The sequence below is a fragment of the Oreochromis niloticus genome, linkage group LG5 (assembly GCF_001858045.2).
Source record: "Oreochromis niloticus isolate F11D_XX linkage group LG5, O_niloticus_UMD_NMBU, whole genome shotgun sequence".
Classification (NCBI taxonomy): domain Eukaryota; kingdom Metazoa; phylum Chordata; class Actinopteri; order Cichliformes; family Cichlidae; genus Oreochromis; species Oreochromis niloticus.
The window spans coordinates 16,563,764-16,588,476 of NC_031970.2; the positions used below are offsets into that span (position 1 = coordinate 16,563,764).

Sequence of the window (24,713 nt, forward strand, 5' to 3'; positions counted from 1 at the left end):
GAGAGAGCTCCATCCCCAGAAGAGATGTTAGCACAGGCAGACCTGCTTTGGGAAGAGGAGCGTCACAGCGCCTGCGGGCTGATGAGTCACTTTGAAGCAGATCTGAGAATACCGTTATGACTGCAGGGGCTAGAGAATTGTCAACCAAGCGTTCTCAAACCTGAAGAGCTGCAGGAAGGAGTCTCCCCCTCACTCTTTCACTAATATTGAACATCAGTGAATGAATCTTTTTTTGTCATAGTTCACGTCTATCCACGACTCAAGTTATTCAATTATTGCTGTCGTGCCTTCACTCACATAACGATGCACTGGTAAAGCTGGGAAATGACTATGTTTCCTCTGCAAAATACACCATAGAGCGAATCTCTAATAGTCTCTAGACTCACAGATAGTGAAGTAAAGATTCTGTCTTAAGTTCAAAATGCCACATAGCAGAAAATGAAAGAGTTTCCGTAGGGTCTTATCTTCATGCGTATTAGAAATTACTTTTTTATCTTAAGAAGACTGTAGAAACCGATGAACTTAATGCAGTGCATAAGGTCTCCTCTAAGCAGTGCAAAAGATTACCTTACTCTATTATACAGTAATTTGAAAGTGAGGTAAAGGTTAATGATGAAAGAAGGGCTGCTGTCTGTGGCCAAAGGTGCCATTCTGGCTGACAGAGGATTACTCACAAATGTTTTACCGAAATGACTCAACATTTAGGAAAATGTTTCAACGAATAGTAAGCGGTTTGCATTTATTTAATTTTTTTTTCTTCAAATAACGCTGAACATTTTTCTCTTGCAGAAGTGGAATGTAGTATTTGGTAAATGAATTCTACCACATTGACTTTCAATAAAATTCTCTTCTGTATATTACAGATGATGTCTGAGGTATTTTATTATTATAAATACAAATAAAAAAACATATGATATATAAATATTTTGGGTAAGAAATGTTTATCTGGGCTTTTAACTTTTCCAAAGTTCATGCTTCTGCTTTAATTCATTCATTTCTGTGCCTTTTAAGCTTCTCTTGATGTAATACCTTCATATCTGTCTTTACCAAGCCACTTTGCATTTGCCCAGTCAAGTCAAATTTAAACAGAAACGTGTATTTTTCATGTCTGATTTCAAGACTTCCCGGATTTTGTATTCCTTTCTTTAAGAGTCTCGTTGATTTTTCAGGTTGAGTTCTGTGCTCTTTGGGTGGAGTCTCTCTGCACAGGCTGTCCTTCTCCCACCTGCTTCGAATAACCTCACCAATCCCTGGGTATTTTATGGGTGGATGGTGCAGCAGATCACTGCCAGATTGTCTTTCATGGTGGTAATCTGCTTGTTAGCTGCATGTGCTTGTTTTTCTGTCAACTAAACTTTGTTGCTCTGTCATTCTTCCAACAGCCACTCAACTTTGAATCTTGTTATTGTAAAGAGGACTTACCTGAAACGTACGTGCTTGCCCACTCTTCATCGCTGCACCAGTCACCTTTCTGGAAACTCGCCTGTCCCCCGAAGACCGCTCCTGAGCCTCAGTCACTCACTCGCCTCCAAGCCAGACTGTTAAAATTGACCTCCACCTTTTACTACATAATTCATACCCACCTTGGCCTCAGCTAATCCATCTTCTTCTCCTCCTCCTCAGAGATCCCAGTTGTGTCACCGCTGTTGAACCAAAGTCTCAAGTTTCACACTCAATATTAAGAACTGCTTGCCTTTCAATAAATCTTTTAAAACTGCCTTTGGTGCCCTGAGACATACCTTAGCCCAAAAATGACACTTCCAGATCAAACAAAAAGAAGCACGAGCTTTCTGATCTGACGCCTCATCTACAGAATAAGACCTTTTTTGTGCTTTACATAACTGCTGGTATTGAACGGACAATCATCCTGCTCCTATGTGAAAGTCTGTTTTTTTTTAAATTCATCCCACTCATGGTGTAATAATGTCATCTGACTTCCTCCTTTGCTCCTATTTTGTTTACTTTGCTAGTCACACTGCGTGGGATTTTGTGGAACTAGTGGAACACTGATGCTGCTGTTCTGTTTGGGGACTGTCCAGGTAGCTGTGTTTATATGTATTTGTTTGAGGAAATATAGTATAATATATTTCCTTATTGTTAAATATAATATCAAGCCGTTAATACAAACCTTACCTCTGGTGTTCAGTTCACAGATGGTCTGAGATGTGTTTAGCACGTTAAACACAAAGACTGGAAGAAAAATGAAATCCCCAGTTATGGCTTTGCACTTGAGATTTTGTTGCTGTGGTTTTGCTCAGTTAATGTTTTTTTTAAAAACTCCCAAGTAGAGCTTAAGCACCCATTAGAAGCTAATATCCATTAATGGGTCCAGTTAGCAAATAGCCAAAAAAAATAGAGATGCAGTGTCTGGTCATAAAACTCTGTCTGTATTCTGTACACATGATGTGTCTCTATATGGTACAGAAGGCTACATTAGTATTACAAATGAGTTGACCTCAAGGCACCTCACATATCTGTGTTACTATGGAAACATAGTAACCAGCAGTAAATATAGCGGAGAAATGTACAATTTTACAGAGCTGGAACCCAAACCGAAAAACTTATGAAGCAAACCTGACAACACCTTACTCAAAATCCAACAAAACAAAAAAAACAACGCAGACTATTAATACACCTGAGAAATGAGACCTGCTGAATATTACACACTGAATCACTTCAATACAACAACTTGGTGAAAGGATTTGATTGTGTGTGCTTGAAGCAGGGAATGTGAATGTGTTAATTTAGTGATGCCAACATGCTCTTTATTGTTGTCTGCCTGTTTTGGAATAATGCAGATCTACAAAATGCAAACACTGCACTTTACATGTTATCCTGCACTAAATCCTGTTCACCAGTGCCTTAAGACTTGGCTTGCAAGTGCGCACTTTATATGTATGTCCCTTTTTACTGGAAATTAGATGGTGGTTATATTAAGAATATAATTCCCTTAGGGTGGACACATTTCTCCTGCATTTCTTGCAGTGTTTAAGATGACATGAATATCTATATCATGAATATCATGAATATCAACTACACTGTTCTCTAGATAAGTGACCAATCATACTTGAATGTAACGCCCAGCTCAGGGTTAAAAGAAAGCTAGCATTGTTCTGAATGGATGTACATTAAAATCAAACATTCAGTTAATACTTCAAAATGCATCACAATGATCTGAGGTTGGAAAATTGACTGAATGCCATTTATTTAAACTAAAAACCCCACAAAACAAAAAAGAAATAAAACAACTGTGAACAAAGAGGGATCCTCAAGCACAGAGGAATGTTTTCCACTTTTTGCCATGGCTCAAAGTTTTAGACCGTTTTAGACCGAGTCAAGGCAAAATACCCAGCAGTTTTATTTCATTTGCCGAATTACGCAATACATAATTATAAAATTTATAATTTTAGTTGATCTGAAACAAAAAACAATGAATAACATAACAGAAAATCGTCGCCTTTTACTGTACTCGGAAATAATTTGACTTCTGGTCTAGAGAAACCCTGACACGTGTCAGAGAGTATACTTGTTTAAATGGAAAGCTTTGAATTAAAGTTTTAAGACAAATTTACAAAATGCTTTTTCGATTTTTTCTTCTCACCTCTGCTATAAAATTATTTTAAAACTGCTTCAATTTATTTCCTGGAAACAAAGTGGCTTACCGGCTACATAACCATGGCAACATGCAGAAAAGATGATGGAGATGGAATGACTAACTTCTGCTTCATAACCTCTCATTGTGTTTAAACCCTTCAACGCACACCTCACTGTGTTGAGCATAATAGATGGTTCCTTTCTAACACAACTATATACCACTCAGGAATAACTGTATTACATCAGATAATCTTAGTTTGTGGCAGTGCAAGCATATTAGATGACTAATTTCTCCCAGCGGGCCGGACATTATTATGTGCAGGCATGTGTTCAAGATATAGCTTGCTTCAGCAAATGCCTCATACTCAGTAGCAAATTAAATTAAAATGACCAATAGGGAGTATAGAAAAGCTCGAGCCAAGTTAAACAATTTTTTTTTGTCTCTGGCACTAATGAGGATAAGTCTTGTGTCATGTTTTGATGAACTTTCAATTTGTATTCTGTGACACACAGATTGTGAATACTGGATCAGTTCACGTAAGGGTTAAAACACAGGTGTGCTGTCTATTTTGGCAGCTCCTCATTAAACGTGAGAAAACAACCAGACTCCATTTGACAGCAACCACTGTCTTCATTTACAATGTATCCACAACGTGCCAGATGCCAACAACTCCAGATGTGTACGGCTCTCGAGATTCAAAATTAAAACTCTTAAATAAGCATCGACATCAAATTCATAAAGCTGTCCATATAGCCATCAGGGTGTTCTTATATCAGAGCCGAATCTTTGTGATACATGTGCACAAATCTCATTTCTATCTTTAGCAATGAATAGATGTTGACATTATTTAACATTTGCATATACACTCACTGGACAATTTATTAGGGACATCTTGTTAGAACTGGTTTTGGCTTCAAAACTGTTTTGAATTGAATCTATTCCATGAAGAATCGATCTAAAGTGCAGGAAACGTTCCTCAAAGATTGACCCACAGTTGCAACATATTTATTTGCTGGACTTTCGGAATGTGAATGTCCCAGTCTACCAGATCCCAAAACGTTGCTCTATTGGACTCATATCTGAGACTGTGGAGACCATTTGAGTAAAGTGAACTCATGGTCATGTTCAAGAAACACGCTTGATATAATCTGAGCCTTGTGACATAGTGTGTTATCCTGCCGGAAGCATCCATCAAAAATGGGTACACTATGGTCAGAAATAGACAGACATGGTCACCAACAATATCCAGTTAGGCTGTGGCTTTTAAACTATGCTCAGTTGGTACTTAAGGGCTAGAAAATGCCTAGAAAATATCTCCCACACGATTATATCACCACCAGCCTGAACTGTTGATAAAAGGCAGGCTGCATCCATGTTTTCACGTCATTTATGCCCAATTCAGACCCTATCACATGAATGTTGGAACAGAAATTGAGACTTGTCAGACCACACAATGTTTTGCCAACCTCCTAATACTCAATTTTGGTGAGCCTAAGGAAATTGTAGCTTCAGCTTCTTGTTCTTAGCTGACAGAAGTGGAACCCGGTGTGGTCTTCTCATGCTGTAGTCTCTCTGCTTCAGTGGTCAATGTGCTGTCTATTCAGACATGTTCTTGTGCATACCTTGTGATTACTGTTGCCTTCCTATCGACTCGAAACAATCTGGAAAATATCCTCTGATCTCTGACATTAACAATTTTCCCTCAGAGAAATGCTGCTCACGGAATATTTTCTCTCTCTCTCTTTGACCATTCTCTGTAAACCCTAGAGATGGTTATGAGGGAAAATCCCTGTAGATCAACAGTAACTCAGACCAGCCCGCCTGGCACCAACAACCACACCGCCTTCAAAGTCACTTAAATGAGCTTTGCCATTCTAATGCTTGGTTGAACTTCAGCATTCCTCAGTGCATTGGAGTTGCTGATCAGATATCTGTGTTAATACACAGTTCAACAAGTTTACCTAATTTAGTGGCCGGAGAGTGTGAAAACACAAGTTATCAGGCAGCTGACAAGAGTAATGCAGCTGCAGTAACTGAATAACCACATAACAATAGCACTAAGTGGCCCGAGTACAACATAAAATGTTTGTGTAAACAGCCGATAAATGTAATGATAAGACTTACTTTATTTTAAATTTCCTCATAATTTCCACATTCCATGATGTGTGAGGTAGCCACAAGTTTTATAAACGCTGGTTATGTGAGAGGAAACAGTGCTTGCATGGCTTTATTTGAACACTTCTTTTTCCTTTTGCTGTCATTATTGATTGTTCATTGATGTTTTATCATCTTTTCTGTTGATACATTTAGGCATTTAAAAAATGCTGTAACTAATTAACACCAAGATTTTAAAGGGGTTACATTCTGAAAGAACAATTCAAAAATCACAGCTGAAGACATATACACACACAAATATATATCCAATCTAAGCTGACTGAGCTGCAGTCCTCTTCGTGTCATTCAAGGTGACTACAATACACTCTCACACTTGTATACACTTTGCATAAATTGTACTTGAAACACGGATCAGGTTTCTCCCATGAAGTGAAATTTGCCGAACCCAGGATGACCTCACTGGGGAATCACTAAGTCTTCAGCAACTTTGGAGCTACGGATAACAGAACCAGTGTTATTATGTATAATTGCTCTCCTGCTGTTGGGGCGTCCAGTGTAGTAGCTTCCAAACAAAGACCCCAGTGCGCACACAGTAAGTGATTTAAAATTACTGACCCACAAGGTTACATGTGCATATTGTTGAAAAAAGATGCTTTCTATTCTGTATTTTGTTCCCCCTCAATTTGGCAGTGTGCCATAGACAGTGGGGTTATTAACAACAGCAAAGCAAACAAAGCAGCACATAGACCAAGTTACTTGCAATGTAAATGCATGATTTTGGTCTGCTGATATGGGCTATCTCAACCTGCAGGAAGATACTAACAACCATAATGCTGTCACACTGCCAAGCTTACCTCCAGGGGTAGAAACTCAAACACACACACAAGCACAAGCACAAGCACACACAACCTGGCATCCATGAATGATCAAGTACATGAAGCCAGTTCCACTGAGACATATCTGCATATATTACATTTACAGATAAAATGTAAAATTACCCAAAAAAATATAAAACATCCCCTTTGATCAGGTGAAAATGACAGAGCACTGTTTACTGGCAGGTAGTTTAGGTGGGTGTTGGTAGCCAGTAATGTGCCTCTGTCAGTACCGCTGAGCCCTATCAGGGTTAAACAAAACCACCACTGAGCTCTTAGTCAAGCTATGCCAACTACCACAGAAAATATCCAATTCTGTCCATCTGTCTTACTCTCTTTCCAGCTCTCTCACACACAGCGCACACATGCAGCTACAACTGTAATTTTTACAAAGACGGGTTGGATGAACCAGTCTCGAATCTATTCACAGCTGTCCAACAACATGAAAAGAATTGAGCTGGTTAGAAAAATTGGTCTTCCCCTACTGCTTCTCGCTTGTCTGGACTGTCCAGAAGCAGCATACCTCTTATTTAATAAGCATAAAGCCTCTTTACAATTATAGTTTCAGACAGACCTCTAGTTTAATTAATAAAATATCTACAACATCAGAAAGATGAATAGCTTTTCACTATCCCTTTTCAAAACAGCCAGTGTGCATAGACTTAAATGCTACACCGACAACCTGATGTGTATTTGGCTTTGGTAGCGTCACTTTTAGATATAGTTAAAGAAAAAAATGATTAAAAAAATGAAAAAATCCACAATGTGTTGTAAACATTACAGTTTACTTTAAATCACATATAACAGTACATTATTGTTATAAGGTTAGAAAGATTTTTCTCATTTTTGTTATTACACTAACATTCATGAAAATTGCACAGATTTTTCCCCTCTATATAAACTGTTATAAACCTGTGACAGATTGTTATGTTACATTTATCAGAATCCATAATACTACCTTCACACTAGGGACAGTGGTTTGAGGCTTTGGCACTACTGTGACTGTTTGCAATTGATTGATTGATTGATTGATATTGATTGATATACCTTTATTAGTCCCACAAGGGGGAAATTTCATGAAGCTCTTGTCTCGTTGTCTATGATATGGTTGCTTTGAGGACAGGGACCAGATCTGCAACTCCTGGCAGACAATTGTTGTCTTCAAAGCAACTTTGGTACATCGAGTTGGCAATAAGACGGAGTCAGTCTGCTATCACTCTGTTATCAGTCTGCTACGAGTTTGTCATTGAATGGGGTCAAGCTGGCAATTACATGCAATCTGTTTGTGGTAATACAGTGATTAACTGTGATAAACTGGATAAAATAGCAAATCTGTTGCCATCTGTAGCAAGTCTACTGCCATTTACATAGACAGAAATTCACATTAACTATTTACATTTAGAGTCCAACTAGAACCTCATAGATGTGAATCAGAAATTCCTCCATAAATAGTGATGTAGTTGCTGCACAATGGCAATTTAAGTGCAGAGTGATATAGGTGTTATGCAACCTTGCTTTCAATACAGGAATATAGCCAGAACACAACCAGCTAAGACTGACTCAGACTGATTGCAATATACTGGCAATCGGTCTGCATTTGTAAATTAGATTGAAATTATTTCCAGCCCTTGCCAATCTGTCTGAGAGTCACTCCGAGTCGGACGGTGATTATTTGGAGCAGGTAGTTTGCCTCCCAACAGGTGACCTGTTCACTTGCCTTGGAATTAAAAATGACCAGTTTGGTAGTCCAACTACTCACAAATGGTTGCCAAATGTGAAAAAATTCAAAGAAATATTTTGGGAAAATATCTCACTATTTCACACATATTGTACATTTTACAAGCCATCCAGTCAGTGAAGAAGAGCCAGTGTTGTACCAGTACTGAACAACTACAATGTGGTAGTTTATATTGTGTCTCTGAGTATACATATATAATAATATGGGAAATTGGGGAAAAAAGCACTAAGTGCCTTGGTCACAAGGTAGATTAATCAGTCAAAAAAAAAAAAATTTAAATCCAACAACAACAACTCCAATATATAATTAAACAAACCAATCCCCCTTTTAAAAGTATTTTACTTGAGTTGCTGATTAAATAATCAGCAATTCTGGCAAAACAACAAACAGACCCAGAGTGGGAATGAATAAAGCCACTGAATCTTCCATTGCCGTGTGCTGTTAGTCTGTCTTACCAGAACATTAATAGTGCTTGCTGACATGAGCCTTGCTAGCACAAAAGTTCTGGTACTCTGAGCTCTTGTCATGAGGAATTAGCTTTTGCAGTAATGGCTTACGCCCCCCAAAGTCCCCAGGTTAATCCATTTATTATTGGAAATCTAAAGTGTATTAGGCCCGATGCAGTCGTTTCAATACAAGGATAAAGATTCTGTCTCACCCACTTTAATAGGCGAGTGTAAAATGAGCAATACTTGTGATAACTACACATTATGAGCATATTTGTTGCCGTAATGTGTTTGATCAACACTGACGTTCACCCTATTGAAATCAAAAGCTCTATCCAGCTACACCCATTTGTTAAATATACAAGAATTCTCCTTTGTGTAAGCGGGTGCCATGTTGTGCCACAGCTAGTATTTAATAAATACTACACACACAACCTTCTGTGAAGTCTTTATATACCAATGTAAATGTTCCATTTACTTTTGACACACACGAAAGTCAAGTTTGACTGCCTTTTTAAACATTTGACAAATTAACTGTATAAGGAAAAAAGAAACACTTTCAGCATTAACATCAAGTGGAGTCATGATCAGAACTGCAGATATTTTAGCGGTGCTCTGCTCACGCCTAATGTGTGATGAGGAGTTTTGCCTTGGGAAAAGAAATTGGTCATATATTCAAGAGAAAAAGAAGAGACAGGATTACAAGGCCAACTGGTTATAAGAATTCAGGGTCCTCTGCATTGTATTGTAACTGTATGATTTATGCCATATGTTTTCATCTTTTTGTGTAGAAAATAATATTAGACCTGGGGGCTGGGGTGGGGGTGAACACTGGTGACTTAATGCAGCACAGTCCATTTTTCTTCATTTCCTTTTAGGAGCGCATTACTGTAACCTGCAGAGCTCTCTAGTTATCTTCACAAACATCAGAGAGGCAATGCATTTTCATCATGTGCCTCATGGTCCCAGCCAATTCAAAGATCCACAGCTTTTTGTCTATATTTCACAGATACATTCATCAGTCTTTGCTGCTCCAAAACCTTGTCTCAGGGCATGTTTTAGGGGTTTTACTATGTGTGTGTGTGTTGTGTTCATTGACATGCTTCCTTGCACCCCAAGCAACACACCTCCGTCATAACAAGCAATTATTAATCGTCAAATTCAGAACCCTAAATCCTTAAATACACAAAGTGTCTCCAGCCATGCATGCGAATTATCACCTGTCACTGAGGTGTCCAGTATTTTCAGAACAACAGCGAAATGAAATTTGGAAACAGCGTACTTTGACAAATTAATCAGCACCCTCCTTCATGATTTTACCGACTGCCTCGGGCTAATTTTAATTAATGACAGTCCTCTTCTCGTTTTTCTGTTTTCAGCTCACCTTTTGGTACAGTTTTTTTTCTCTTCTAGCGTGACACTTCATTGGATCACAGTAAAGTTTTTAAATCCAGGGAGGCTATAAAATGTCAAACTATGAAAACAATGATGACATGATTTTCTTTTTTCAATCCACATCAACTGGGATTTTCAGTGAGAGAAAATGTTGCAGAAGACTGTTGTGCATCTTTAGGCTTAAGGGAAGTTTGGTATGTAATTTAAACGAGACAGCTTTGAAATAAAAGTTCTCCTTGTGGGCTACACAAATGTGAAGTTACAGTTTGCAGAATTTTCAACTAAATACATCAGCAAAATGTGAAGAAACAATGCAACAGTATATCCAAGATCTCTATGCACTGCATTCCAGAGATATATAGCAAAGTTGAGCTATTGCCAGGCATTACCCTTGTATAATACCACAGTAAATCAATGTTGCATCTAGCCTGCCTTGAGTCCAAAGAAGAGAGAGAACAAAGAAGTAGAACTGACGCTGAGACAGTAAACAGAACAATGTCTGAAGCTTCTTCAAGAAATGAAATGATAAAAATAAAAATGCAACAAGAATAAACATTTGCACCACTTTCCATTGCCTCAGACAGCTTTTGGAGAAAAAAGGAATTAAGTTTGATGCTGAACTTGTTTCTTCTAGACTGCTAGGTAAACTGCTGTTAATAGTATGATTAATACTATTCACATGTGACTATTACCACCTCAGGACCTCTAGTAATTTGTAATATTTTCAAAGATCCATGCTGATATGTCTTTAATTTTTAAATAAAAAAACTCGCACAAATCACAGAGGTAATATTTTTTCTGCCCAAATATGTTGATCCTTTTTTCTTTTTGCTGTGATTTTATGCCGTCTGAACCTATGTTCTGCCTCTTTACAGCACGGGAGTTATGGAGCCAACATTATAAATAAAAGTTTGGACAGCATTATAGGCCCAAATTTAGGAGGACTCCTGTCGCAGCACAGCATGGAAATCCATTCATGGACAGAAGAAGGAAAAAAAAAACAAAAAACAGTGAAATCTCCACCAACGGATGGACAACATGTTGCTGCCTTTCAGCAGACTCAACAGTTGGTATACTATTAATGTAGCCGCTGACCACAGATGTCAGCAAAGCACAGACTTTTCTTATCCCACGTGAATGCAGTGCACAGATGGAGGCGGTTGGTGGGGGAGATTTCGATCATAAAATCATGGTAATACTTTTCCTAAAACGCTGCCCCCTCTGTGTTCACTATTTCTGATGAGAAATCTCACATATTTTACCTTTAATACCCTTTAAAGTGCTTGTTCTTTCTAAAAAAAAATGCTTTAAAACATATTTTACTCGTGTGTACGTGTTTGTGCCTATGTATGTGAACACATTTCATGGTCGTGTCCCTCGAGCTGTGGCATGTTTGTACATACGTTATTGTCACATTCTCCCAAGAGTAATTTTAATGGAAACACAGATTTTGCTATTTTGTCTTTTAATGGTTCCACTGCTATTTTCAAAATAAAAAAGCTGCAATGCTTCCACTAAATGTTTCTCTGTAATGTACTTGTTCCCACTGACCTACTGGTAATCCTAGTAGACTAGCTGAAAGCAATTCTATAAAGAATAAAAACAAAAGAACACAGTGACCTAAATATGTCTTCAGATATAAAAGAAAAGCTGGCCTTTCAAGGTGATACTGTTTATTAAACCAGAAGCTGGGACCTTTTGCTCAAGCTCACAGCTTGCTGTTGAAATTCACACTATAAAATCTGGCACAGTATGTATACAAAATTTAACTGAATGCTGTGCAGTGCAATGCTGTGAAAAAAAAAAATTCACTTCACATAGTAAGGACTTAAGTCTGAGGAGATATTCGAATTGAGCTAAGACAAAAGCCCTTTTCAAGGGTATGGGGTTGAGATGTAGGTTGTGCTATATTTGAAACATTAAGTGAAATAGGACTTCATGAGAAACATGAGCAGATATAATGGACTGCTGTGTTGTAATGTAAGCTTTGTGATTTCCTGCTCAGTTGCTATCAAAAGACTAGCATAAAGCTTTTTGAAACACAAAAGCCATAGTAGTCCAGAATTTGTCCCACGTGTCACAGCTAGCAAAAGGAAGAGGGCTATGAAGGATGTTAATGACCGTGATATCTGACTCCTCACTGTGATTAGTTTGTCTTTTTGAACTTGTGATGACACTCGAGGGAAGCATGTGTTCATATTCCAAGGCTGCACATTTATTATGCCTACATACTTTGGAGGTTATTGCATATCTGCAAACGAATATGTAGAATCTGTAGGAAAAAGACTTTTCAGATGTGAGTTTTCTCATTCTGTATGCTTGTATACTATTCACTAATCGTGTTTTAGCAGGCTTTGGTTGCATGCAAGTACACAGTCTTTGAGAGGAACAAAAGAGGGAACTCATAAAACTACCACCTACCAACTATCATCTGACAATGATTTAGGTTAATTCATCTGAATTCATGAGCAATAGCTGGCAAACTGAACACAAATTATAATATATTAGCCTAGGCTGGGGTTAAGAAAAAACAGAAACCCACTTGCATAATGGGATCCATTCCTTTTGGTGGTTAAACGATCTTTTTTCATTTTTTTTTATGCTGAAAGAAGCAAAGCATTTAGAAGAAAAAACCCAGACTGGATCAATACAAATGGCTTTAAGGTAGAGGTCTGCTACTATACTCTGAAATGCTCATCTGTAAGGTTCAATCCCTGCATTCAAATCATGTGTAAATGCAATGCGTAGTCATGGAAATGATTAGTTTAACTTAGAAGCCCTGAACTGCACAATAGTTTCACGATAAAGCCAGTGTTTTGAGAGTATCAGTGACATGACTGTGGTCATTCCATTGAAATCCTCTGTGTTGCAGTCACCCTACAACATTTCAGAACTAACATTGAGAACAGTAATTGATGTGTTTTGACTGTTGTAAATGAATAGATTCTTTTCAAAATAATGACTGAATAATTAGTCATAATTAAGTATGCTAACAAGAGCTGATTTATTAAGTGATTTCTCCATACCGGCTTCATCAGTGTTCACTGCATGCCAGGCTTTATTTTAATGATGCTGTCTGTCCCAATCAGCGTCAAGCCATTTCTGCAGAGAAAAAAGTCAATTATGAACCTTTCAAAGTACCATGCTCTGTTGACGCTGTTTCTGATCTTGCACACATCTTACACACAATTCTGCATCCATAATAAAATAGTTACTCAGAAAGGACAGACTATATAGAGACTACAAGCCAGTGGTTGATGGAGTTTCTTCACCTTAGTACTCTCTATTAAGGTTAGGTAAAGAACATAATGAGCTTTTACACTTGGTAGATTGTATATGTTATATACTGAACAGCATAAGATAATCTTAAGTATTATATATCTTCCAATACCACACTCATAAAAGGTTATCAACCTTTAAAACAAGACTTTCTGTTCTGCTGTGGATAGATTTGTAAAGGTATCTAATTATTTAAGTAGAGTAAATAATAAGAAAGGAATCTGCGAAGCAACGAGTACCAACAATAGGCCTGACGGCTGTGGTTATTAAAGTAGTAATTTTGGAGATTTCAGTGCTGGTAAATTTGGTTACCTGTATTTACTGGTTGTAACAGAAATGACGGATTGAAAGCACAACCACACAATTCTGAAGTTGATAAATAAAATTATTGTCATTTTAATAAATAAGCAGGAAATCGACTTTCTCCATTTTTCCATAAGACATCCTAATTTTTTTTTATGCAACAGAGAGGCACAATGAAAGCTAAAGCTGTTTACCTTGCTTAGAGGTTGAAGTTTTTGTTTTAAAGAAAATAAGATGAAACTAGGCCAAAAAGTCCTGCATTGGCTACAATGTAAATTTTAAACTGGGAAATCAAAGGGGAAAAAAGAAAACAAAACATGATCCAATGTCTATGGCACTCACCAGACAATTTATTAGGTACACCTTGCTAGGTATACCTTCAGAGCTGCCTTAATTCTCGATGGCACAGATTCCACAAGTTGCTGGAAGCACTCCTCATAAATTTTGGTCTATACTGACACGATGTCATCACACAATTGCTACAGATGTGAATCTCCAATTCCACCACATTCCACTGGTACTCTGTTGAATTCAGATCTGGTTACTGTGGAGCCATCAGTGAACTCATTGGCATGTTCAAGAAATCAGCGTGAGATGATCTCAACTTTGTGACAAGGCCCTTTATCCTGCTAAAGCAGCCCTCAGAAGAAGCCTTGTGCTCATTAAGGGATGAACGTGGCCAGCAACAACACTCAGGTAGGTCTTTAACCTATGTTTAGCTGGTACTAAGGGACTCAAAGCACCCCACCATCCTGAGCCAATGAGCTTGTGTGAATTGTAGTCTGTTTCCTGTTCTTAGCTGACATGAATGACACCCAGTGTGGTCTTCTGCTGCTGTAGCCAATCTGCTTTAAGGTTTGCCATGCAAATTATTGTAGCAAGTGGTTATTTGAGTTAACCTTTTTCTTCAAATCAGCTCAAAGTCATCTGGCCATTCTCCTCTGACCTCTGACATCAGCAAGGCATTTTTACCCAGAGCCACCGCCACTGCCACTCACTGGATATCTTCTCTTTTTCAGACCTTTCTCTGTAAACCCTATAGATGGTTTTGGATCAAAAGTTTCTGAAATATTTTGACCAGCTTGCCTGTCACCAACAACCACACTGCACTCAAAGTGACTTAAATCAACTTTCTTCCCCATTCTGATGTTCTATTTGAACTTCAGCAGGTCATCTTGACCACGTCTACATGCTTAAATGCAATGAGTTGCTGGATTTAATTGGTTTATTAGATATTTGCATCAATGAGCAGCTGAAGAGGGGTACCTAATAAAGTGGCCAGTGAGTGTATACTTGACATTTGACAAACTGGAGACGTGTGTTTGGTTATTCATCTGCTGGTATGAGAATTTTCACAGTTCACAACATTATATTTTTGTTACAATGCTTTGTTTTAAGATGTTGGTGTTGGTGTGGCACTGAACACTAAACTCCCTCACAATGAAAATGACTGCAGTACTTGTTTGGCAAACTCACTGTAGTCATAGGTGCGAGTGGATAGATTTCTTTGTTTTCCTTTGTTCTATATCCATAAATAACTGAGACCACGTCGTATTTGAAGTCGGATACAAGCAAAAAATGTTAATAAGCTGTAAGACATACAGTTGTACTTCCGGATGTTTCCTCCCTGAGTAGCTAATTAAAAGACATCTTTTTGATCTCATAATAGCTTTGCTGCCAGGGTAAACAAAGCAAGTGACAATGACACAATAATGGATTTTAGCATTTCAAGAGAGGCTAGAACTTAAACACTGGTCTATTTTTAACTGTTTGTTAAGCAGCACCTTTAGGAATGATATTCTTGGGATAATTAACACATCTTACATTTTGCAACTCCACAAATATTTCTTGATAAAAAAAAATGTTGTATTTTTCTGAGGTTTCTTTTCACTGCTAAACTCCCCATCTACATTGTCTGGCAACATGAAATATGATGAGACATAAAAGATAACTTATTTCTCTCAAACAAACAAACATCAAAACAAATCCCCGCAGTGAAATCCAATAAAAACGGCCTATAACAAACTTTGGTTGTGAAAAAAGCAGAGTCAAAGGACATTTCGTGATCTGAGCTTTCTTGTTTAAATCTTTCAAATTTCATTGTGCTCCATTTTTGTCAATAACGGGACTAATTTATACGATGAGTAACTATTATGTCTGATTAATTTATAACACCCTGTCAGAAGTAGGCCGCTAATCTTGCCATCAAATTAATTTCAAAATTGCGTTAACTACGTGTCAGACAGGATGTTTTCTAAACAGAAGTGAAAGTAGGTTATTCGCCTATTGAATTTCATGAGTTGCAGGTAAACGACAACAGCTATTTACAATAAAAATAGCAGCTGAGAATTCTTTGAGTCACCTGTGCCGATTTCATTATTCCAGTTACCATCGGTAAAGGTATATTATAAAGGTATATTAAAAAAAAGTACTAATTACCTCTGTCAGAAGGCTTAGGAAAAATGACTGGTTAGTTAACCTTTGGTCAGGTGGCGCTTTATAAGACATGTCAAATTTGGATTGTGGGGTTAATCTGTCTTCTAATAGGGATTTTGTTCAGGTTAAGGTAAGCGGAAACACACAAACAACAGAAACAGAAACACTCGCGAGATTTGGGCTCTACAAGCGGGACTTTGCCGGTTGCTATGGAGACGTGTCCAGAGTTAGCTAAACTGGTGTTCCTCAACTGCCTTTATCATTTGAACAGGGGTGTACGCCCACGTCAAATTAGTATTTTCACACCGCTGACGTTGTGTCATGTAAAATGTTCAGGAATAATTATCAGGTAAGCTTATTTTAACCGAATCAGTTTAACCCTTTATTCACTAAAACTCTTGCCCTGTGTATAAAAATACCATTTCTTTGGGGCTGATATGAGCTTCAGGCTGATGTAACATCGACTGCAGGCTAGCGAGAACTAGTTGTTTCTTGCAGGGTGGAGCTGTGGTTGAGATCTTCAGTGGACAAGGAAAAGACCCTGCGGCTAAATGGAAACTCTGCGGAGGGCCGTCAGCCATATATAAAGTTAGTTATTTATTTTTTAGAGCTGTATGTTTAACTTACTATTAGCTTATTACTAGTAACGTAATCACACTATAGGCTTTATATCCTCTCAAAGACAATCTGGCACCTGCATATGAGGACTGAAACAATTGCATTTCTCCAAACATATATGCTATAGACTTATTCAGATAAAAAGCAAACAAACAAAAACTAAATACACAAAAGAAATTTTGCATCTCTGAGAGCAGTTACACAACAGGTAGTCTTCTGGTCATAACACACGGAGACTGAGCAATTCCTCTTATGCATTATTTTCTCCCTTAGGAGTATAATAAAGAAGTCAAAGGATGTGTTTACTGTCTGAATGGAAGCAGCCAGACAGTCAAGATGCAAATGCCAGAGAATGGCAAAATGTCTCGTAAGTCTCCACTACTTTCATACATTCATGTGCAACTTGTTGTTTTATTTAATTCTAAATATTAATAGTAACTCATTCTTTTCGTTTGTTTTTTTTTCTTAGTTGGACTTCTCCAAAGATTTTTGGTGCTTCAAGTCAATGTTCCTCACGGTCATGACTTTTCTGCTGAGCTTGTGTAAGTAGCGATTAGATTGTTCTTATGGTACAAATGTTATAAATGTTAATTCAATTGGCTGACTTCAACATTTCGGTATAAATCTTTAACATTCTGGCTGAAAAATGTATGTCAGCAGAACAAAATAACATTTTATGTACTCACTTAGAGTACTTGCTTATTGTAATGTACAGTGAAAAATGCTTTTCCAGTAATGTACAGTGTGACAAAGAAATAGTGATTGAATAACAATGGGCTCACAGTGAAAACAGCTTGTTTACATCTGGTAGGAAAAAACCCATCGAGCCACTTAGAAAACAAAGTGCCTCATTGACTGTTATGTAACAGCCTAAATAACCATTTATTATTAAGATATTGTTCAACAATTTGTTACAAAGAAGGCTTTTATCTTGTGTGCCACTATAAATTCTGAACAGCCACATTATTAAAATGTAGAATGTGAATGTCAAGTGCTCGCTGTTTTTCTCCACAGTTTGCATTTAGTGGCTCTGATTGCATAATGCAATTGTGTGTTCACATATTGTCACTGCTGCATTTAGTCACTGAAAGAAGAATGCCACTCTACATTGTGGATAAAACACACATTATTTCAATCTTTATTCTATTTCAGTCTAATTTGGTAAATTCTATATTTACCAAAAAAAATCTTCAGTAAACTGCAGCTTACAGTATGCAGTAGAAACTGCTGTTTGGATATCAAGAGCATCAGGGAGAGATATTGCCTGAAGTTGAAATGATTTTCTTACACTTACCTGCTTATTTACTCGCACACTATTTTAAGAATCGGTGAAAACATTGTGTGTCGTTGTTCTTCTTCCATTTGAGCATGTCATGACAGCTGATTTCACAGCGTGAGATAAAAGTGAAAACATCTTTAAGAGCTTACTCTAGAGACCAATAAAGCTTTTTGTTTTCACAGGTCATGATTTCTTAGTGGCACTACTGATGCTGGTGATAATTCATGTTCTACTTTGCTGTCTGTTAATCACAGGATAACTGATTCAGAGGGCCTAAAAAGAAGACTCCACTTATCAACAGTGCATAAAGAGGTGTCTGCCGCACTTTTGCATGCAAAGATACCTTTTGTTGGACTGAAACGCAATGTTGTGAGTATCTTATTCATCTTTGACATTCCTTTAGTATTAAATTTGCTGTCAGCTGTTTGTTTGTTTTGTTTTTGTTTTTTTCCTTCTCCATGTTTCTTAGTAGGTATTGAGCTTTATCTGTGTGTGGTGCTTTTAACTACAAATTCATATTGTATGTGCTGTCTCAGTGGTCAACTTTATGCATCGACCTTACATCACTGAGCGGTGAACTGTTCAAGGGATTTTTGACACTGGATGGCATCACGTTGTTCGCTACCTGCAAAGTCCGGAGAATCTTCACTGTAAGAACGGAGCATGCGGGAATGTCAGATGATGGTAAAGCAGTTGGTTGCTGGTTTCAAATTTTGAAGTTTTATCGACTTACCCAATACGCTACTCCAAATGTGTTTAATAAAGATACAGTACCTAAGTACTTGCCACAGAAGCAAGCCAGTGGTCTTTGTTCTTGTGAGTTTGTGTGAAATTATGTTTGTGTGTTTGGAGAGATAGAGAGACAAACAGTTGGCTGTTTTTCTGTGGCTGGCTGAGAACTCAGTGGTAGATTTTGTTCAAGGCTGATATGGCTCAGCAGTGATAACAGCTGCACATTACTGGCTGCCCACTGCACACCTACTCTATCTACCAAAAAGGGTGTCTCAGTCAGTTCGTATTTTTCAGTTGATCAAAGTGTTACTTTTGTGGTGTGATGTTATATATTGTAATAATGTGTTTCAGCTTATTTTATAGCTAATATTAGTGTGAGATTGTTACTTTTTCCAATCTAGACATGTTTCACAGTGGAGCTGGTTTCATGGACTTAATCCCGCGCAGTTGCCAGTTCCCACCAGATGTGAACCAAGTCATTCAGGTGTTCAACAGGGAAAATGTGCGAAAGACAGATTTGAGGACTGGTCTTTCTAACTCTGACTGTGGTACGTAAGATAAGACACAAACAAAAAACATTTTGAGAATTGTAATTTCATCAAAAGCAACCATAAAGCGTGTAAAAGTGTAAACTGTCATTAAAATCATATATGAAGTAGCTGTTGCTTTGTTTAACAAAGATGATTTAGACTATTTGGACTAGGACCCTTTGTTTCTGAGATTGGTAGTCTTTTCAGCAACAGTTTGGAGGAAGGACTTTTATCTGGAAGGATAACAGTACCCCTTTGCACAAAGCCAGGTTTGTAAAGAAAAAGGCTTTATAAGTTAGGTGTGAAGTAATTTTTCTGCACAAAACCCAAGTTCAATGCCACTGAGCGCTGTTGGGATAAATTGGAGTGCAGACTCAAAGACAGGCCTTATCTTCAGCATCAGTGCCTGACTCCACCAACAATGTTGTGGATAAAATCCCTGCAGCCGGATTTAAAAATCCGCGCAAAGCTCTTTCCCAGAGGAGATGTGATAGTTACTATAGCATAATAGTGGTGTGTTACAACATTGCAAATTAATGTAATGTTCACAGGGTCAACATAATTTGTCAGATATTTTTGTCCTTTAGTGTAGGTCTTCTTTAACGCATCACAGCAGGTTGATAGCGTTCATTGTTTTGAGAGTAACTTACAATCAGAGTGCTAAATATGTGAGTCTATACATTGAGAGTACACAATATGAGCCACAGTCCACCCATGAACTCACTTATTTATAAAGATGAATAGGAAACGGTTCACAAATGGTTACATGTTTAGAAAGTGTTTGCTACAAAGGCACTGTGATGATAATCACTTTGTTTTCCTGGAATGAAATTCCCGTGGTCTTCATTTTTGTGTTCATTTGTGCCTCACCTGTACTCAAGGAGCTGCAATTATCTCCTCATACAAAAAGACATGCACCAGTAATCCACTTCTGTCGCCTTTGTGGCCTTTTTTATCAGTGCATATTTATTTGTTCTGACAGCTGTCTAAGTCATGTTGAGTCAACCAGCAGTGCCCATAGAAGAGAGCAGTAACCACGCACAAGAAATATCTTTTCATAATTAGCATCTGCATTATTAGCATAACATTCCTAATCATAATTAAAACGATTGCTATTAAAGTAGGCATCCAATTTTGACTTTGACAGAATTGCTGGGTGAATGCTGATCCTTCAGTAGCCAAAGTGTCAGAAACTGTTAAAAGTAAGCTACAGCACTTTGTTTCATGCAACAACAAACAAGCCCTGATTATCTCTGTGCTTCAGCAAAGACATTCTCTTAATCCCAAAGACAAAAATTTCTCATAAATTAAAGTCTGTTCTAAAAATATTTTTAGCTTATGCAGACATAGATCTTGTTGTAGTTCTTGCTGTTATATCACTCTTTTTCAAGTTTCTGGAGGAATGTACACATTCCAGCAGTAAAGTTCAATTAATTTAACTTGCTGTATCAAACAGGGGCAACATCATCTCTTTCTCTTCTTAAATCCACCAAAGCTCTGTCTTTTTTTATTGTAGGGTGTATGTGTGTGCGCGTGTTTTGCAGAGAGCAAAGTATTTGCTCACTCTTCTGATGAGGCTTTACAAGAAAGTGTGTTTGGCTGTTAACATCAGCAGAGGTGGTCCTGATGAGTCCTGGCACAGATACAGTGGGGTCAAGTTGTCGCCATATCACATCTCCCACTGTAGCCCATTATTTTCACATGATGAAATGGAACAGATTGTTAGATTAAAGAAAAAACATCCGTTATATCAGCTCAGCAGTAGAGTCAAATTTGTATCCAATCATTAATTTTCATTCCTCATAAAATATTTTGCCCATTAGACTCTAATTAAAATGCTAAGCATTAGTAAAGTGCATAGTGTTTTCTTATTGATTATGTTTGCAATATAGTTTAAGAAATTTAATTTAAAAAAAAATTGCAGTATATAATCTACATAAAAGGGAACGTTCTAAAGATTTTTATTCACAGTTACAAAGGGACTTTAAGGGATCTTTTTAGTTTGAAAGAACACAGCTCTTTCCTCATCTTAATATGCTGGTCTGTGCCCTTCAAACTGAAATGGCCTTATGTATTAGCATAAGAGAAATCCTACAGGAACTAATCAATTCAGATCAATAACTAATGGGAATGTCTTACTTTTGTGCAGTTCCTACCACTGCCAGATCAACCAGTTATCGTAGAACCAGGCCCCAGGGCATTTTACACACAGCCTCAGGCTCCAGAGCCTCTGGACCACCTCTCCTAACTGGAAGAAAAAGCAAGGTAACATAAGATGGAACTGAAAGAAATGTAGTCTCTTTTTTTTCCTTTCCAAATTAGTAATCTAACCAATCCTGTAAGAACATAAAGCATATCTCTCTGAATGATTTGTATGCCTGCCATAAATTGTACTTACTACAAAACAGAATAAATTTGTCTCTGAACTTGTATGTTTCCTTTGGTTACGTCCCACAGGGATCGAGTAGAATGAACCAAAAGGTTACTACAGAAAGTCAGAGCATTACCAACCAGAGTGAGAATTTATCACATGGAGAACCTTCCCACATTCTCAATGAGGGTAAATTTGACAGAGTACAGAGAGTGATTTTATTGAGTCTGAATGCTATCTATGTCTGAACATACCCTGTTCATCTTGCTATTTTATCACTAAAACACTTAGCATTGCTCGTTACAGTCTTTATTTATCTATGATCTGTTTCTTTGTTTCTTTTTCTTTCTATTTCTTTGTACACTAGCTCAAGCTGAAGTTATGCTTTTCTGGGCTGCGTGTACACCATTGTAACATATGTCTGTGTGGACTGGGAGTGTTATGTATCTGCAGGAACCCATGCCACATTAAACAAGGTTTAGAAAATGAGGAAGAACCCAGGAAATGGGACTAGATAAATATTTAATTGTAAAATGATATTTAGGGGTTTCAACAGGGATTTAAAAAAAAAACAGTTCTTTAACCCAAAAAGAAAAAAAGAGGCTGAAACCTGAAGAAAAAAAATAGTTTTTGGAAAGAAGCCAAAAAAAAAATATTATTTTCACTTCCTCTGCTCATTTTTTTCTGCGCCGATGCTGAGCAGAATGATGATGGGTTATTAAACAGATACTACAAGCACCACTCCCCACACCCTCATTAGGTCATATTTTTTTAGATGTGTTTTTTTGGCATTATGCCTTAATTGAATCGCTGACAGCAAAGAAAGAGACGGAACATTGGGTGAGAGAGGGGTGTGATGTGCAACACACCCGCTGGCTGTAATCAAACCAGGGGCATTGCAGTTTTGCGCTGTGACCTTTCGGTTACTGGGCAGATATGCTATTGTTGAATCTGTGCAGGTCTTTAAGACCACTTTATCTAATTTGCTAACAAAGGAAATGAAGAGTTCATTAGAGTTTAGGTTTGTTAAGCCGATTCGCCTTATACTTGCTGATGTGAAGTGTTAGATATAGACACAAAACAACTAATGCCTATTTTATGAACTTAAATTGTGGTCTGGAAAAACGTTGTCATCATACTTTGAACTAAACATTGGTATAATGAAACTAACTGAAACAGATTTTGCCACAAATCTTCAATTCAAAACTAGCTGGCATTGACTCAGTACCTGTGAATGGTTTTTGACACTAAATCTTCAAAGAGTAAAACAGTTTAAGCCTTTGGGACTGGGATTTTAATATACTTGATTTCCATTGCATCTTTGCCCTAAGAGCATAGATGATTACTTTGCCTTTTCATTTCTTCCAGATACTAGACATCAGTAAATGCAGTACATTTGAATCAACAAACTAACAAAATAAGAGTCCTCTTTCTCAGAACATGCTCTCTCAAGCACCTAATAACAGCTTTTATGGCTGGTAATACAGCATTCTTTGAGCATGACAGAATGAAAAAAATGGGATGATTAAAATTCCCTAATTCAGCTGAACATAATGTAGCTGGAAATATTCTCCTCACTGAATGAATGTAAGAAGCTCAGTTACTGAAATGCCTTCATTAATAAGGATTTTCACGGTGCATAATCAATTCACAGATATGCTTCTGGCAAGCTCTAATAACATTGTTGTTTGACTGTTTTGTGTTATAAAGCTTTTCTAATGTTGAAAGTACATTATGTAGGAGCATCTGGCAGTTTACAGCCACATCCTCCTAAAAAAAGAGTGGCTGACAAGAAGGGATCTAAGAGGCTGCGAGTCATCAGTGCTGGAGGAGAAAAGCAAACATCATCAGGTAAGTTGTGTGCACTGTATACACTCACCAGCCACTTGGATCCCCTTTTGCCTTCAGAACTGCCCTAATTCTTTGTGGTGTAGGTTCAACCAGTTACTGGAAACATTCCTCAGAGATTTTAGTCCATGATGACATGTAGCATCACACAGATGCTGCAGATTTGTCAGTTCCACATCCATGATATAAATCTCCTGTTCTACCACATTCCAAAGGGGCTCTATTAGAGATCTGAGCTTTGTGACATAGATGGCCACACTGTGGTTACAAAGGGATGGATGATCATCAGCAATATTTATGTAGGCTGTGGTGTTCAAACAATGCTCAGTTGTTAATAGCGTGCCAAGAAAATATCCCCCACACCATTACACCACTACCATACTGAACTGTTAATACAAGGGAGACTGGAGCCATGCTTTTTGGTAGTTTATGCCAAATTCTGATCCTACCATCCAAGTGTAGCAAGACTTATCAGATCAGGCAGTGAATTTTTTCAGTCTTCTTTTTTTCCAATTTTGGTGAACCTATACAAGTTTTAGCTGCAATTTCCTGTTCATAGCTGACAGAAACAGAACCTGGTGTGGTCTTCTGATGCTGCTGCTGTCTGTCTGTTTTAAAGTCCGACATGTTGTGCGTTCAGAATTGTTCTTCTGCATACCTTGGTTGCGTTTATTTGAGCTTATTTCAGTTACTGTTCTTTGTCTTCCTATCAGCTCAAAGCAGCCTGACCATTCTCCTCTGACCTCTGGAATCAACAAGGCATTCTCACCCAGAGAGCAGTTTCTAAAATATAAAAAATACTCTGACTAGCTCGTCTGGCACCAACAGCCATTCCATGTTCAGAGACACTGAAATCATTCTCTTTCCCCATTTTAATGTTTTATTTGAACATTTCATTTGCATGTCATCCTAACCATTTCTGTTGGCTATTAGTGATTACCTGATTTAATATTTTCATTAATGAATGGTTGAACTGGTGTACCTAATAAAGTGGCTGGTGAGTGTATATTCTATGTGTGTTGTGGTGGGCTAAAGGTGTACTATTCTTTTATATTATTAGGTGTTTCAGTTATTGTTAACATCTCCTTGGGATGCTGTACCTCAGCACCATAGAGGGAATAGTGAAAGCTGGGAAAGCTGCAGCCCTTCATCC

The 24,713-nt window shown here is 37.7% G+C and overlaps 1 protein-coding gene and 1 long non-coding RNA gene across 3 annotated transcripts in view; one reads left to right on the plus strand and one right to left on the minus strand.

Moving 5' to 3' along the window:
• The window catches only part of LOC112846901 (uncharacterized), a 37,392-nt gene extending 21,029 nt beyond the window's left edge, over window positions 1-16,363 (minus strand). Inside the window, exons 1-2 of the long non-coding RNA XR_003220111.1 lie at window positions 16,186-16,363; window positions 13,191-13,266 (exon numbers count right to left, since the gene is read on the minus strand). This is a non-coding gene — a long non-coding RNA (uncharacterized LOC112846901). The remainder of the gene's footprint in view (window positions 1-13,190; window positions 13,267-16,185) is intronic.
• Window positions 16,364-16,387: 24 nt separating this feature from the next.
• cfap20dc (CFAP20 domain containing) overlaps window positions 16,388-24,713 on the plus strand; it is a 34,159-nt gene continuing 25,833 nt past the window's right edge. The window contains exons 1-10 of one of the 2 annotated variants that reach the window (XM_025907211.1): window positions 16,388-16,531; window positions 16,681-16,770; window positions 17,074-17,167; window positions 17,270-17,342; window positions 18,334-18,448; window positions 18,616-18,763; window positions 19,213-19,359; window positions 21,491-21,606; window positions 21,799-21,901; window positions 23,423-23,563. In XM_025907211.1, the coding sequence (XP_025762996.1) occupies window positions 16,511-16,531; window positions 16,681-16,770; window positions 17,074-17,167; window positions 17,270-17,342; window positions 18,334-18,448; window positions 18,616-18,763; window positions 19,213-19,359; window positions 21,491-21,606; window positions 21,799-21,901; window positions 23,423-23,563 (1,048 nt within the window). In that variant the 5' untranslated portion in view covers window positions 16,388-16,510. The remainder of the gene's footprint in view (window positions 16,532-16,680; window positions 16,771-17,073; window positions 17,168-17,269; window positions 17,343-18,333; window positions 18,449-18,615; window positions 18,764-19,212; window positions 19,360-21,490; window positions 21,607-21,798; window positions 21,902-23,422; window positions 23,564-24,713) is intronic. The other variant, XM_025907212.1, reaches the window with a different exon arrangement.